The sequence below is a fragment of the Monodelphis domestica genome, chromosome 1, assembly GCF_027887165.1.
Source record: "Monodelphis domestica isolate mMonDom1 chromosome 1, mMonDom1.pri, whole genome shotgun sequence".
NCBI lineage: Eukaryota > Metazoa > Chordata > Mammalia > Didelphimorphia > Didelphidae > Monodelphis > Monodelphis domestica.
Window position 1 is genome coordinate 34,457,788 of NC_077227.1, and position 16,065 is coordinate 34,473,852.

Here is a 16,065-nt window from a genome sequence, read left to right on the forward strand (position 1 = left end):
TATTTATGGCTTTTAAAAATAATTTATTTTTTCCAATGACATGTAATAACAATTTAAAACATTTTCAAAAACTATAAAATTCAAATTGTCTCCCTTTTCTGCTTCCTCCCTCATCCCAGAGATGATAAACAATTTGATTTGCTTTTTACATGTATTATCATGCAAAAAACACTTCTACATTGGTCATTGTTGTAAGAAAATACTCACTTAAAACTAAAACCCAAATAAACCAAAGTGAAAAGTAGTATGATTTGATTTACTTTCCAACTCCCCACGGTTCCTTCTCTGGAGGAGGATAGCATTCTTTGACACGAGTTCCTTAGAATTGATCTGGATCACTGTATTGGTGAGAATATCTAACTAAGTCTTTTATAGTTGATCTTTATACAATATTACTAACTGTGTACAATGTTCTTCTGATTCTGCTTATTTCACTTTGCATCAGTAGGTTTTTTCTGCCCACCAGTAGGTCTTTCTGAAGACCAGCTCTTTCTGAAATCATCCTGTTCATTTCTCACAGCATAATAGTATTCTATCACCATCATACACCACAATTTGTTCAGCTGGGCTCCAATGGAGGGATATTCCTTCAATTTCCAATTCTTTGCCACCACAAAGAGAGCTGCTTTAAATATTTTTGTACAACTAAGTCCTTCCCCCTTTTATCTTTTTATCTCTTTGGGAAACAGACCTAGTATTGGTATTACTGGATCAAAGGGTATATGCACAGTTTTATAGCCCTTTGGCATAGTTCCAAGTTGCCCTCCAGAATGGTTGGATCAGTTCACCATTCCACTGAAAATGCATTAGTGTCCCAATTTCCCCACATCCCCACCAACTTTACTGTCACATTAGCCAATATGATAGGTGTGAGTTGGTACCACAGAGTTGTTTTAATCTGCATTTCTCTAAGTGATTTAGAACTTTTTTCATGTGATTATTGATAGCTTTGATTTCTTCATCTGAAAACTATCCATTCATATTCCTTAACCATTTGTCAATTGGGAAATGGCTTGTATTCTTATAAATTTGACTGAGTTCTCAATAGATTTGAGAAATTAGAGCTTTAATCAAGAAATTTGCTGTAAGGATTTTTTTCCTAGGTTGTTGTTTCCCTAAAAATCTTGGTTACACTGGTTTTGTTTGTATTTTAGCTCTTTTTGAGGTAGCAAAGTATGAGAATCTTAGGGGGTTCTCCTAAGCTGGGGAATGGCTGAACAAGTTATTATGAATAGATATGATGGAATACTATTGTGTTTTAAGAATTGATGAAGGGGATCGTGTCAGAGAAACCTGAAAAGACATGCAAACTCATGCAGCATGAAGTGAAGAGAACCTGAAGAAAAACTTATCAAAAGACAACCATATGTCAAAGACAAACATCTTTGAAAGAATTAGAGACTAGTGGAATGCTTAGCCATGATTGTAGAGATTTAATGAAACATTCTTTCCATGAGCACAGAATTTCTTTCCTCAGAGCACAGAATACATATTACACAGGCACACACAGATGCACATATACAGTCAACATATATATATATATATATATATATATACATACGCACTTATCAATGAGGACATTTGTTTTGCTTAACTATATGTGTAATAAAGATTTTATTTTTTCTTAGTTCACAGTGGGGGACTGGATGTGTTTATGTGAAGGGAGAAAGGGTAAAGATTTTTGCTGATTTGAAAAAATATGATTAAAAAAGGAAAATCAGAAGGTCCTTTGAGAGGCTATATATAAAGAATTTAAAAAGCCCACATTCTGTAGAATATGATCTTTTTATATATTTTAAATGAAAAACAATATAAGGACAATTTAAAGAAAACAATTACTTATTTCTGAGATTGAGTGACTTTTAAACAAAATTCAGTAGAAAAATATAAGAAACATTAACGTAGTTAGGATTTATGAGTTAGAATATTTATTGTTCTCTGACAGCTTATCATGGATTCTATGGCCTCTGCTTTTCATTTGATCCCCTTTCCCCAAGTGGTATATCTTCCTCTGTCAAAAAGTAGATTAGTACGTGTTAAAAGAGAATTTTTCTTTCTGATTTAATTAAATAGAAAGAGCCTTTGACTCTTTCTGAGAAGGGAGCCTTTAAAGAAAAGATGCTCAAATAATTTTGAGCTGAGAATTGAGAACAAAGATAATCTTTAAATTGTGTAGGGGAGAATATGACTCAAATTGAAACATAGTATGCCAATTAGTTTAACCAAAAGCAGAGGAGCCAAATGTGTTTATCTACGTCATTATATCTCCTACAGGATGACTTTTTGATTTTCATCTTTCCACTTAATTGCTCCTATCTATTATTAATGGTGATCTCCTAATTGTCAGAACTCTTAGGTTTTTTTTTTTTGTGTGTGTGTGTGTTTTTTTTAAACCCTTCCCTACTATCTTAAAATCAATATTAAATATTGGGCCCAAGTCAGAAGAGTGATAAGGGCTAGCCAACTGAGGTTATGTAACTTGCCCAGGGTGTAATAGAAATCTTAGGTACACATTCTGTTTGTCCATTGTCCTTGCCCACAACCTGATCTAGCCCTTTTTCCTTAATCAATTGCTCAAACACAGCCTTAATCATGCTTTCCAGGTTGTTATCAATAGCCAGTAGTAGCCAATAGCCAAGGGGAATCACAAATCTAAAGATCTTCTTCACTTGGGTTAGAGTCTGCAGGACAGCCATTAAGAGAACATAAACTTGAACCAGGACCTGCCAGAGTATAGGGTCTGTTTGGAATGGCAACTGCAAAATAGACATTGTTATGTTGCCCATATAATCAATAGATTCCATGATCATATGGGTTAATAGATAAAGATATTTCCTACCATCCACCCTTCACCTCCCAGTTTTCCACCCATGCCCTTCTGCCTTCCTTCCGCTCCTCCCTGTTACTCAGCCACCCTTCTAAGTAATTCAAAGGTGAACTGTAAGGTTTAGAGAAGAAAAACTCCTTTCTCTCCCTTTCTCAAGTAAGGGGGTTTATTGGGAAAAAACTGGACAAGGATGGAAATTGAGGTGAGAAGGATGAGATTTTCCCTAATCTATAATGAAGGTTAGGAGGATTTAGGAAATGTCAGTCCTGTCACAGCTGTGACACAAGTCTGTCAAGGAGACGGGAGGATCACTGTTTAATTTTCTTTCTTCTTCCTTCAAATTCAAATCTCAAATATACAATCTGTTCTTCACATTCTAAGCCACCAACAAAAGTTAATTTCTTCTCGGCCTAGCTCCAGAACCCTGCCCCCCAAGGGTCCTTCAGCCTAGGACAGAAGCTAACAGGGGTCCAGTTCAGAGCTTCTTCCCCCTTCTGCCTGGCTTGACTCTCCAACTGTGTTTCCTGGGAACATTCTATTTGGAATGTTCTTTCTTGATTGACAGCTGAGGTCCTTTACTTTGTTTTGCATGCATGAAATTCTCTCTTCCTTCATGCCTCTTCCACAAGGGTCACACAGCTAGGAAGCATCTGAGGCCAGATTTCAACTGAGGACCTCCCATCTCCAGGTCTGGTTCTCTACTCACTGAGCCACCTAGCTGTCCCCTCTTATCTTTTCTTAACCTTTATCCTTTTTGACGCTTATGCAGCATTTGACATTGTTGACCATCCTGTTCTAATTTCTCCTTTCTGGGTTTTCATAACATTGTTCTCTCTTGGTTGACTTCTTATATATGATAACTTTTCTCAGACTCCTTTGCTGGACCAACATTCATACCATGTCTCTTGTGATTGAACACCAGGCTCTGTCCTGGGACCTTTTCTCACTTGGTGACCTCAGTAATTCCTGTGGATTTCTATTTATGCAGATGGCTCCCATATCTATCTATATGTGTAGTCCATGTCCCTCCCCATCTTGTCCAGCATCACTAGTTGCCTATTGAACATTTTGAATTGGAAGTCTGATAGAAATGTTGCACTAAAAAACAGAATTCATCCCCATCCCTACCCCTCAAACCTACTCCTCTTCTAGTTGTCCCTAATTCTCTCAAGAGCATTACCATCCTCTAAGTTGACTGACATCACAGCCTTGTCATCCTTCTCTCCTTACATTCACTCATACTATCTATCCTGTTACCATAGCCTTTCTTCTACCTCCACAATGTCTCTAGAATGTATCTCCATTTGTCCAGTACACAGGTTGATTTCTTAGGAGCTTTAATGTGCCTGGGACATGAGCAACATATGTAAATAAATCACAGAGACTTTAAAAGAAAATAATATGTGATATAGAGTAACCAGATGATACAGTGGATATAATGTGGTGCCTAGAGTCAGGAAGACCTGAGTTCAAATCTGGCCTTAGTTTCCTCATCTGTAAAATAATCTGGAGATGGAAAAGACAAACCATTCCAATCTCTTTGCCATGAAAACCTGAAAAGAGATCATGAAAGTATGGACATAAGTGATATGATTGAACATAGTAATGATATATGTCACAAACAATGAACTAACTGCATATAATTTCTTCCCTTTGGCCTCTCCAAAAGTTTGCCTTTCTCTAGCATTCTTTTATGGGTGACTATACTTAAACACTCCTACCCTTTTAACTAGTATATTTGTTGAAACAAGTGTCTGTAATCCTTTTATACCTGTTAATGAAAAAGAAAAGGATGGTGCTTTGGGAATTTGAGTTTTTAGTTGAATAATCTAAAAAAATACACTTTTTCTTAGTCTCAGAATGGAAAGAATCTTTGGGTTCATCTAATGAAACTTCCCATCCAAAGAAAAAAATCTTCCTATAACCTTTCAAAAATATAGCTTTTTAGTTCTGAATGAATACTTATTCTGACAATGGGCTCACTGCCATTGATTTAACCCCTTTCATTGTTGAATAGTTCTAATTGGGGGGAAAATAATCTTTCCACCTTGAAATGAAAAAAGCCATTAGAATTGGGATTGAAAAACTTGAATTCATGTCCTGGCTCCACCACATTTTAGTTATGACCTTATATAAGCCAGCTAATGGAGAGACAACTAAGATGGCAGAGTAGGAAGAAACAATACAGTATACATGTCCCCCATAACTATGTCGCTAACCTAGTCTTGAGCCTCCAGTGCAGTACCAAGATGGGAAGCCCAGCAAAAGGGGGAGCCTGCAGTTCTGTTATTCTGATTCAACAGGGCTTTCTAGCTAACTGACCAGGGCTGAATATCATAGCAGTCTACTGGAGTTTCTCCAAGAGGCAAACTCATGGTTGTGTTGCTCAGATCCAAACCCAGCTCAGAAACTAGCAGAGCTCAGAACATGAAGACAGCACTCAGACTTTGCCCTTTCTCAAACAGCTTTGAGTAAACAAAATTTGTGGATTCTCAGGCTGAATGGTCCCTAATGTCCTGGAATAAGGCAATATTCACTACACCCAGAAAGAAGAAAACAGGACAAAAAGCAGGATCAGGAATAGCCCAGTCATTTCCTTGAGAGCCTGGCCTTAACACAATTCCAGAATCAGAAAGTCAATCTGGAAGAATGAGCCAAAAAGGAGAGAGTGGAAGAGGAATACACTGGGTGAAGCGGGGAGGAAAGAGAGAGGTTAGGGGAAATCATCTCATATAATTGCGGTGTATAAGTAGAATGTGTACAGACAAGGAAAGGGTGAGGGTGGCCGCAGATACTTGAACATCCCTCTCATCTGAATTGCTTAAAAAATGAAAGAATACACATTTGCGAAATTAGGAGTAGAAAGCACATTTCCCTAAAAGGGTAACAAAACAAGAAGGAAAGGAAAAGAGAAAAGAGAGGCTGAGAAGGAAATGAGGTTAGATACATCAGTTCTAAGCAAAGCAAACTATAAAAAATGTTGAAAAATATAGTTCTTTTTGTGATGCAAAGGTTTGGGAGGTAAGGGAATGCCTATCAGCCATGTAATGGATGGATAAATTATGCTACATAAATATGATGGAATACTCTAATGCTCTAAAAAACTATGAAAGAGGTGATTTCAGAGGAACTGAGAAGGCTCCTATGAAGTGATTGGATCTTCAGTCTAGTAAGGATTTTAAAAAAAGTTTTATCAGACAACACAATGACAATAAAGCTAACAACTTTGTAAGATTTAGGAATTCTTCTCATTATGATGAACAATCATGATTGCAGAGGACTTAGGCTAGTGATGGAGAACTTTTTAGAGATAGAGCGCAAGGCCACGGCCCCATCCTGCTCCCCAGGCCTTGTGCTGTGCCATCGCTCCCCCACTCCCACAGAGTGCTAGGGGTGCCCTGCCCCATCTTATTCCACCCAGGGGAGGGAGAAAGGGCTCCCATTGGACTGCTGGGTGAATGGGTGGGTGAAGTGAAGAATGTCCTCAGTCAGTGTAGGGGGGGAGGGGAACAGCTCCACCCAAAGCTCTCTGCCTCTCTAGCAACAAACTGTGCTTGCGTGTGGAATGAATAACTGCATGCCATGCTATCTTTGGCATCGTCTGTGCCATAGGTTCACCATCATTGACTTAGGAGGTAACTGACTACTAACCTCCAGATCTCAAGGTGAAGGGCTCAGTGCAAAAGAACTCTCTTCTCTTTCTCTGTCTTTCTCCTCTCTTCCCCCTCTCTCCCCTTTTCCTTCTTCCTTTTTCTCTCTACCTCCCCGTTCTCTCTCTTACTTGGCTATGGTGGAAATTTATCATGCTTGTATACATTTGTGATAGGGATGTGTTTTGTTTTCCTTTCTCCGTTTGGGGGAGGCAAAGAGGGAGGAGAGACAAGGTGGATTTATACTGATAAAAGAAATCATTTCAAAAAGAATCAATAAAATACTATGCCAAAGTTATTATTATTAAGAACAATAATTATTAGTCTTTTGTAATAACCCACCCTTGAGCCATTTTTTCTGCATGTCTCTTGATAGTCTTACTGGTTTTACATGTTAATTTCATCATGTTTTTATTCAGTTGTATAAGGAAAACCCATGATATTTTGATTGATACTATTTAATTATATAAATTATTTGGAGAATACTGTAGTTTTAATATATTAATCTTCAGTTTTGATTGACAAATGGCCTTCATTATAGTTTTTAGGTGTCATATATTAATACATATTAATCTCATCTATACACAAAGTAAATTAATTCCCAGAAATTTAAGTTTTTGTTATTATATAGTCTTTTTTATAAATTTTTCTTTGTTAGTAAATAAGAATCCAACTGATTTATATAGATTAATCTTGTATTTTGCATCTTTACAAAAAGCATTTATTGGCTGCACAATTTATTTATTTTCTTGAAATAACTGGTTTTTTAAGATATACTATAATGTTATTTGTATGTAATGACTTCTCTAATAATTTCACTGTTCCATGGAGTTCTTAACTTGGCGTTCATGAATTTGTTTTTTAAATGGTTTATGTTTATGTCATATAATTGATATCTTTCATTATAAAACATTATTTTATTCTGAGATAGAAGACCAGTTTTCATTAGGCTGCCAGAGAGGTCCATAACCCCTTCCACTAATAACTTTTTTCTCTCATTACAATTTGTAGAATTTCCAGTATCATATCAAATAACCAGTGAGGAGGATAAGTCTTTAGATGTTTGAATGAGTTAATTGAAATGATTTCTATATAAATGACAACCTTTTTTGTTTTATTGAAGGGAAATCTAAGTGGCATACTGGTGGAAAATCCAAGAGAACAATTCAGGGCACACATAAAACTGCTAAACAGGTGTAGTATAAACATTTCTCCTTAATGGCTTTCAACTAGGTCCTTAATGTTATGATATATGGATCTAATGACTCAGAAATTACATATGGCACATTTTGTTTTACAAACAAATTTGAATTTTAATTCAGTTAAGTACATTCTATAAAGTAATGTATTGTATTTTATTGATTTTTTTGTGAGTTCTTTTATTGTTCTTTCCTAATTGAAGCAGTTGTGGTATGGAAGGACTCCTGCATTAGAGTTTTGAGTTTTGGATTTTCTTCCTTTCTGTCCTGTTAATGACTTTGGGCAAGTCACTTAAGGCCTCAGTTTCTTAACCTAATTTTAGGGTATCAGAACACAAGTTTATCCCACTATATGAGACATTTCACATTGTAAGGATGGTATGTTGTTTTGTTGTGTTTTTTTTTTCACAAAAAGTTTTACTGATTTTTGTTTTTTTATGTCTTTGATTTTGGAATTTTTAAACGATGAATACTAATGATAATAATAACAAATAGCTAATTTACACAATACTTTAAAGTTTACACTTTTTAATATATATATCAGCTCATTTGGGTCTCACAATAGCCCTATGTTGATGTTATTATCTGCATTTCACAGGAAATTGAGGCACAGAGATGTTAAGTAACCTGCCCAGGGTCATATAGCTAATAAATGTCTAATGCTGAATTTGAACTCAGGTTTTCCTGATTATAAGTCTTGTGCTTTATCTACTGCTCTATTTCAGTGCCTTAGATGATATAGATGATTGATAATTATTGCTGTTCCCTTTCTGGCATTGGTGAAAGACCTAAGCTGGCACTGTGAATAATTACTGGTTACACTCAGGTGTTGTATGAGCCAAATTTGGGGAGAAGTGTTGCAAAATTGAGAAAAAATATGAATAATTCTTTAAAAATCAGTATTCACAGAACAAAGAATCACACAGATTGAGTTGTGTAGACTAATCCCTGCCCCTAAGGAGCTTACCATTTTAGAAAGGCATCATTTACATAATCATGCAATAGAAGGTCAGGAGGTGAGATTAGTTGGAGAAATGGAGTAGGAATATAAGCTAATACCTGAAGTATTCGCATCGTATACAAATCAAGTTAAAGTGCAACACAGGAGGAGACTAGAGAAACCTCCCTAGGAGGAGATGAATGAAAAGTGTGTGTGGAGGGTATGACATTCTTCTTTTGTGTAGAAGTATTAAGGAGTCTGGAGGCCTTGTAAGTAGTGGGAGAGAGACAACATACCAGACTCTTTAAGGCTGATATATGAACAGTTTGTAGTTGAGGTAAGAGTAGAGGGTAAACTGTGTTGTGATCTATGGAGGCCATGCAAGAAAGTTTAAGCCATGTTGGTAAAGCACTTTGAGACACTGGCATTTGATCCACAGTGAGGTAGCAAACTGGGACAGTGTAGGACTTTTTTTTTTTCCTTCTTAAACCCTTACCTTCTGTCTTGGAGTCAATACTGTGTATTGGCTCCAAGGCAGAAGAGTGGTAAGGGCTAGGCAATGAGGGTTAAATGACTTGCCCAGGGTCACACAGCTGGGAAGTGTCTGAGGCCACATTTGAACCCAGGACCTCCTGTCTCTAGGCCTGGCTCTCAATCCACTGAGCCACCCAGTTGCCCCCAGTGTAGGGACTTTTAAATGGGATGGTTTAAATTAAAGTGAGGATCAAAGATTATAACTGGAGTGGAGATGAGAATGGATTTATTGGCAAGAGGGAACTCTAGTAGAGGCAGTGTTTGTAATAGTTTTAGAATCAAACTTTTCTCACTTGAAAGTCTTTGGAGATTATCTAATCCAACCCTTTCATTTTACCACTGAGGAAGCTGGGGGGAAGTGATCTTCCTAGTAATCGCTAGGGCCTGAATTAGAGCCCATGTTTCATGACTTTAGTCTGATTTAAGCAGATGATGACAAATGAACCAAATTGAGGAAATAGTGTCTAGGAAAAAAAATGATTTGTCAGTTATTTAGACATATAGAATAAAGAATAATACTTGGTTGAGATTTAATCTCTAGATGTTGAAGGTCGGTGAGCTGATGATATTCTTCACCATGACAATGGAGGTTGGGTATGCAGATGTAGTAGAAGGAAGAAAAACCCATCTCCATCTCATAGAATTTTTTTTTTTTTGTGACAGTGATTCTAGCTTCTTTGTAGATTCTGTAATGAAATCAGTAGTAGGATTCCCCTGTGCAAAGAGAATGTTTGTAATAGATGGGAAGCAACATAACACTAATAGCCTAGGGCAGAAACATGACGTTCAAGGGCATAACATCTGTTGGTCGATGTTCTTACAGGTGGGGTGTCATCCATTAACAGACCCAGCTGGCATAGATTATTGCCTGTGCTGGAATAAGTCACATTTTAATCTTAATTCAATTTGTAAGATATCAGGGAATGATGTATAGTTTCTTACTTGGTGCTAAAATAAGTTTTGAATTTTCCACTTAGATAACTCAATAATAGTGCATGTGTTCTTTTCTTTTATATTAATCTTATTTTATCCATTAGTGTGCAAACATTTTCTAACACTCTGTATTTAGAAGGATGTTATTTTGTGTTTTATAAAAAGTTACTTTTAACCAGATTTATTAAATGTTTAATATATTTTATATGAGTGTGAATTCAGTTTCCTAATCCATAATCTGTTATCTTTATAGGTGATTCTAATTATGCTCATATTTTTTCACTTCTTCCTAGTATTCAGTATAGTTTTTATTTATCATGGGAAAAATAGTTTTAGGTGAAATTAAGGCATTGACTACCCATAGTACTTACTAGATTTGTGTCAACTCATTTTTTGAGTTAAATCAAGCAAATAAGTTTAATATATAAAGTGAATAATTGCCATTTCTCTTGTGGCGTTGTTATCTCATTTGAACCTAATAGCATCCCTAATAGGTAGGTATTCTATGGATTAATGCTTTTGTTTACAGATGAGAGGCTTGAGGTTTAGAGAGGTGAAGCAGCTTGTCCATGATCATATCACTAGTAAGTGTATGAAATGGAATTTGACCCTGTACTTTTCTGACCCCAAGTCTGGTACTCAGTGATCTAGGACTAACATTTGCAAATCAATATCTGTGCTCTACTTAGCATAGGTTTGTGATCTGTGAACATACCCACCCTGAGCAGTCACAAATGATGCTGATTTCCAACCCTTCTGTGTATTAGTAGATAACATTATGAATTGTTATGAACAAAAAATTCACTACCTTGTTCTGAGAATTGACTTCTCCATATTTAGCTGGTCTGGCCATAGAGAATAACTTGTCAGCATCCTGGAAGCAAATCTACCATGGTAGGAACTTTCAGAGCTTGTGTTAAACTAGCTGACAGACCTTTGAGAATCCAGAGTCACTGTCATGCCTTGAGGAATCTTTGAATTTGTGTTCCATTAAGCAAGGAAGCACATCTATGGCTATTCTTTTTGTTTTCAGAATATTTTCAACTATTGAACCTGACCTAAATATTTGCCAAATAATATTTGAAACAAAATGTGTTACCCATAAAACCCATTCCTTTAGATTAAGGTGAGAGACTTTGTTTTAGTTAAAATAGATCTAATATAGTATACATTGAAAAAAACACTATTTTGCTGAAAAATGTTTCAACATATTAAGTATATATTACATAAAATTAAATTCTCTTGGCAATAAAAATATTTTTCATATTTTTTCATTTTCTTTAGAATGTTACAGTAGATTGTAAAATAACATCATCCTCAGCTGGAGATAAACATTTTGAGAAAAGTCCCACTAAAACCAGGCACCCGCGGAAAATTGACTTAAGAGCTCGGTATTGGGCATTCCTTTTTGACAATCTTCGACGAGCAGTAGATGAAATCTATGTTACTTGTGAATCAGATCAGAGTGTGGTGGAATGTAAGGTAAGGTTCATTATGAAGTTCAATGCTTCATTTTAGGTTGTCTTTACATTATTCTCTTGAATATTTTTGAAATAATATTGTTAAACCATCCCCTGTATCTTATTTTGCCTGTTCACCACTTAAAAAAACAATATTAGCAGTATCTATTAGAAATTATTTGTTCTTTTGGTTTGATGCAAACCAAGTTGGTGGTTTAGTTTTGAATTCTCCCTTCTCATGAAAAGCATATTCATTTCTTGAACTAGCTTGACTTTCTCCATTCAGTGAAAAGTTTTCTAAAAAGCTATAATGACTGTAAGATGCAATGGATTGCAGTCAACTGCCCCTCCTAGTTTTGTTTTGTTTTGAAAAAACTTTAGCTGCATTCTCCATTTCTGCTGTAGGTGGCACTAGTAGGATTCTGTCTGTTTTCACATTCTTTGGTTTCCTGTTTAATGTCTTAATTATACATTGTACCCTTTGGGCTGAGATAGTTATCACTCTTCTAATTCACTCTGCTGGGAGAAAAAGTGAGATTGATAGCCAAGCATAAACAATGTCTGGGTGGGATGTCATTGTAAGGTGTGTTTTCTAATTTTAGATAACCTTAAGTTTGTAGTGGATATTAAACAGAGACCCAAAACATAAAAAATTCAATTGTGACCCTTTTAATAAGTATAAATTATATATTATGTTGTTTTATGGTGAATAAAACTATCATAAAAATTGAGAAAAACCAGAACAGTAGATCTTTACAGAAATATTAGAGACAACTTTTCCTTTTACATTAAACATGAATAAAAGTTCAACAAACTCTGGAAATCATTATGCAGTCTTTGAAATAGGGTCTAAAGTGAACTTGCATCTTATCACAGGAATCTATTTTTCCTTCTAAACCAAGAACCACCAAATTAGGTTTGAAATTAGTGTGTAAATATCAAAAGCAGTTTCAGAATGAACAGTAGCTACAAGTTTCCAAATTGGCGGCTAAATGACCACTTTTTAATGTTTTCAGTATAGAAAATGTTTTATGCTTGAGAAAAATGGTATATTTTGAAGTGGAATCCAATTCTTGACTTGTAGAGGTCTCATCCCCATGATTATAATTGGTTGAACAGCCTACCATGTTGTACTAGCAATACTTCTATCTTGAACTGAAACTACAGCTATAGAGTGAGGTGTGTCCAGAATTAAATTGGTGGAAGAGAGCAAGCTAGATTGCATTTGGGAAGTAGGGCAATATTTTTAAGGACCCTAGCCTTCTCATTGGAACAAAAACTTACCTTTTTTGACATCGGTGTTCTTCTGAGGCTGTGTGGCTACACACTGGAACTATATATTACTTTGGATGAGTATCCACACTTATGAAATAACAGATTCTGTTAACATGTTGAAGAATTGAAATTTGTAATATAATTGATAGCAAATTAGATCCATTTTCATATTGGGAAAGTTGTTTCCTATCTTCTTCTAACCAAACATAGTAAGGCTTCAATGGATACCTTGGAATCCTAGCAGCAGAGAAAGTTTGGGTAATCTGTATGATGACCCAGAGAGAATTCAGCCTAAACATTTCATTTTGGAGATGAGGGAACCCAGTGAAACCCAGTGAAAACATCGACTTGACCAAAAGGTCATATAGCCTGAGCTGCTGAGCTGGGAATTGAACTCAAGTCCCTTGATTCCAAGTTCAGTGGTCTCTTAACTTTTTCACTCTGCCTTGGTGGTGCTAGGGCTAGTCCAGAGTTTCAGATTATTTGTCACCTATCCTTATAGACATCTTCAGTGTATTTCTGACTTTTAGCTCAGTGTCTGGCCCCTAATAGATACTCAGTTAATAAATTCTCGTTAACTGATTAGCTGCTTGACTCCTGATTGGCCTCTTGCCCGCTGAAGTAGGCCAGTCCATAGTGGAGTCCATGAGAGGCTATGGAGCCTAGTGGGTAAAGCCTGGATTGAGGACTGAACTGAAAAAGTCTTGGTGAATCCTGCTTCAGACCCTTATTCGCTGTGTGCCCCTGGGCCAAAGTCTCTGAGGTGACTACATTTCATTATCTCTGAGGAGTGATAAGAATACCTTGCCTTGAGCACTGTAGTCTTGGCTAATTACTTGAACTGGTGAGTTTCACTTTGGTGTTCTAAGCAAGTAGGAAAGTAATATAGCCAGCCCCTTCTTTGTGGAATATGAGGATTCTTTGAGAAATCCTGAACAAAGTAGGAAACAAAGAAGATCCTATTTTCAGGGCTCTGTACAGATAGAGAGTTGACATCACAGAGGTTAAATAATACTTTTAGTGAAAATTAGCCATCTTGATTTTCTTTTGGGAAAATTCTTCCTCCTTTTTTAAAATAAGATCTGTAGAAAAGTCTTTGTTTTCATTGTGTATATATCAGAGGCATTTCCTTTGAAGGAACTCAAACTATTAGCAGTAGGCAGTAAGGAGCCCTCTGTCTTTGGAAAGGGCAACTTTGCTAGCATTTGGCATAGCAAATGAGCTAGTTTATGGAACTGATTAATCAACATGTCTTAAGAACCTACTGTGTTTCAGTCTTTAAAGTTCCATAGAAATGCCAGTTGTCATTGTTTGTAAACAAGGCCTGAGGATAATGTTCAGATAATCAGCCTATAAGAATTCTTTCTTTCCTTCCTCTACCATGTGTTTTTCCTCTCACCAAGTCAAAGGGTCATTCACATGTACCCTCTTAGGACTTTTTTCTCCCTTAAATGCTACTCTTAGTGTTCATTTGAAAATTTATTTTTATTTTGTCTTAAGATCATTTTTTCAATTAAAAACATTTTTTCCCTTTTACTCTCTTTCCCTAATTCATTCACCTCCCCACCAAGGAAACAAAATGAAAACACTTGTTAACTACTATATATAATTAAGCAAAGTCTACACCCTCATTGACCATATCCAGAAATGTTATGCTTTAGTTGTTGTGAATTCTTATTCTCTCAGTCATGGCGTGGGTGATGTGCCTCTTTATTCCTCTGCTATCAGGATTGCCCATTGCTTTGGTAAAGTTCTCACATCTTTGCAAATTGTTTTTCTTCATCATGTTGTTATGATATAAATGATTATCTTGGTTCTGGTTTCTTCACTGTATAGTCAGTCAGTCAATAAGCATTTTATTTAGTATTTATTTTGTGCCAGGCCCTGGGCTAAGTTCTGTAGCACAAACAGACCAAACTCTCCACCTGTCAAGAGATCACATTCTAATGTTGAGACAACACATAAATAGCTATATACATGCCTAAATGGTAAGTTCTGGGGGAAACAATGGGAAAATTTAGGTTGGGAAGAAGGTCCTTTCACGGAAAGTGAGAAATGAACTGAGGCTTGAGGGAAGCCAGGAGGTGTAATTGTGGTGTAGGGGCAGCCAGTAAAAAGTCTCAGATGGTATAGGAAGCTGGATAGTCTAGAATAAGGAATACCAAAAATGGAAACAGATGAAAATGAAAGCATATTAGAAACAAAAGGAACTCAGAGCTGAAGGTCTTTAAAAGACTCAGAGGATTTTTTGATTAATCCGGGAGGTAGTGAGAAGCACTGGAGCTTACTGATTCAGGGGAGTGGTGTTGTCAGACCAGCACTTGAGGTGCAGCTGGGAGGGACTGGAGATAGAGGGGTCCACCAGAAATGTGAAGCAATAGTGCAGGATTGAGGTGCTGAGGGCCTGCACTAGGGTGGTGGGTTTTGTGAGTGGAGAGAAGATGGACATAGGAGAGGTGGTGAAGTAGAAATGATGAGGCTTAGCAATAGGTAGAGTGAGTGTATGTGAAGGTCCAGGCCTGGGGGACTGTGAGGATGGGGATGCTCTTGATAATAACAGCAATGATGGCAAGAGGGGAGAACTTGAGAGGGGTTATAATAAATTCACTTTTAGACATGTTGAGGATGTGGATGGTTGGACATCTAGCTTAATATGTCTTATAGGCAATTGATGATATGAGCTCAGAGGTCAGGAGAGATGCTGATTAAACAGATCACCAAGGGAGATACTGTGGACAGAGAAGAGAAGAGAAGAGAAGAGAAGAGAAGAGAAGAGAAGAGAAGAGAAGAGAAGAGAAGAGAAGAGAAGAGAAGAGGACTCATGACTACACTTTGAGGGACACCCACAGGTAGTAGGTGTCATATGGAGGGAGATGAACAAAGGATACTAAAAAGGAGCAGTCAGGTAGAAGGAGAACCAGGAGACAGTAGCAAACAGTAAGAAGAGGGAGATTCAGAGCAGCAGAGGACAATTTGTTAGTTCAGTTCATGTATATCTTCTAAGTTTTCCCTGAAATTGTCTGTTTTGTTATTTCTTATGGCCTAAGAATATTCTGTGGTATTTGTGTACCATTTTTTTGTCCACTTCCCCTAACTTACAGTTATTTGATAGCCCAAAAGAGTGCTTAGGTTAGTTACTCTGTTACGATTTTGCACAGTTTTAGTGACTTATTTTTGGGGGGAGCGGGGCATTGTTCCAAATTGTTTCCCAGAATGCTAGACCAGTTACCTGTTTTTCTGAAACCCC

At 36.7% G+C, this 16,065-nt stretch overlaps 1 protein-coding gene across 13 annotated transcripts in view; it reads left to right on the forward strand.

Moving 5' to 3' along the window:
* The window catches only part of SCAPER (S-phase cyclin A associated protein in the ER), a 406,197-nt gene that overhangs the window by 48,055 nt on the left and 342,077 nt on the right, over window positions 1–16,065 (forward strand). For all 13 annotated transcript variants that reach the window (XM_007477981.3, XM_007477982.3, XM_056796839.1 and 10 more), the window contains 2 exons: window positions 7,601–7,671; window positions 11,368–11,565. In XM_007477981.3, coding sequence (XP_007478043.2) covers window positions 7,601–7,671; window positions 11,368–11,565 — 269 coding nt within the window. The remainder of the gene's footprint in view (window positions 1–7,600; window positions 7,672–11,367; window positions 11,566–16,065) is intronic.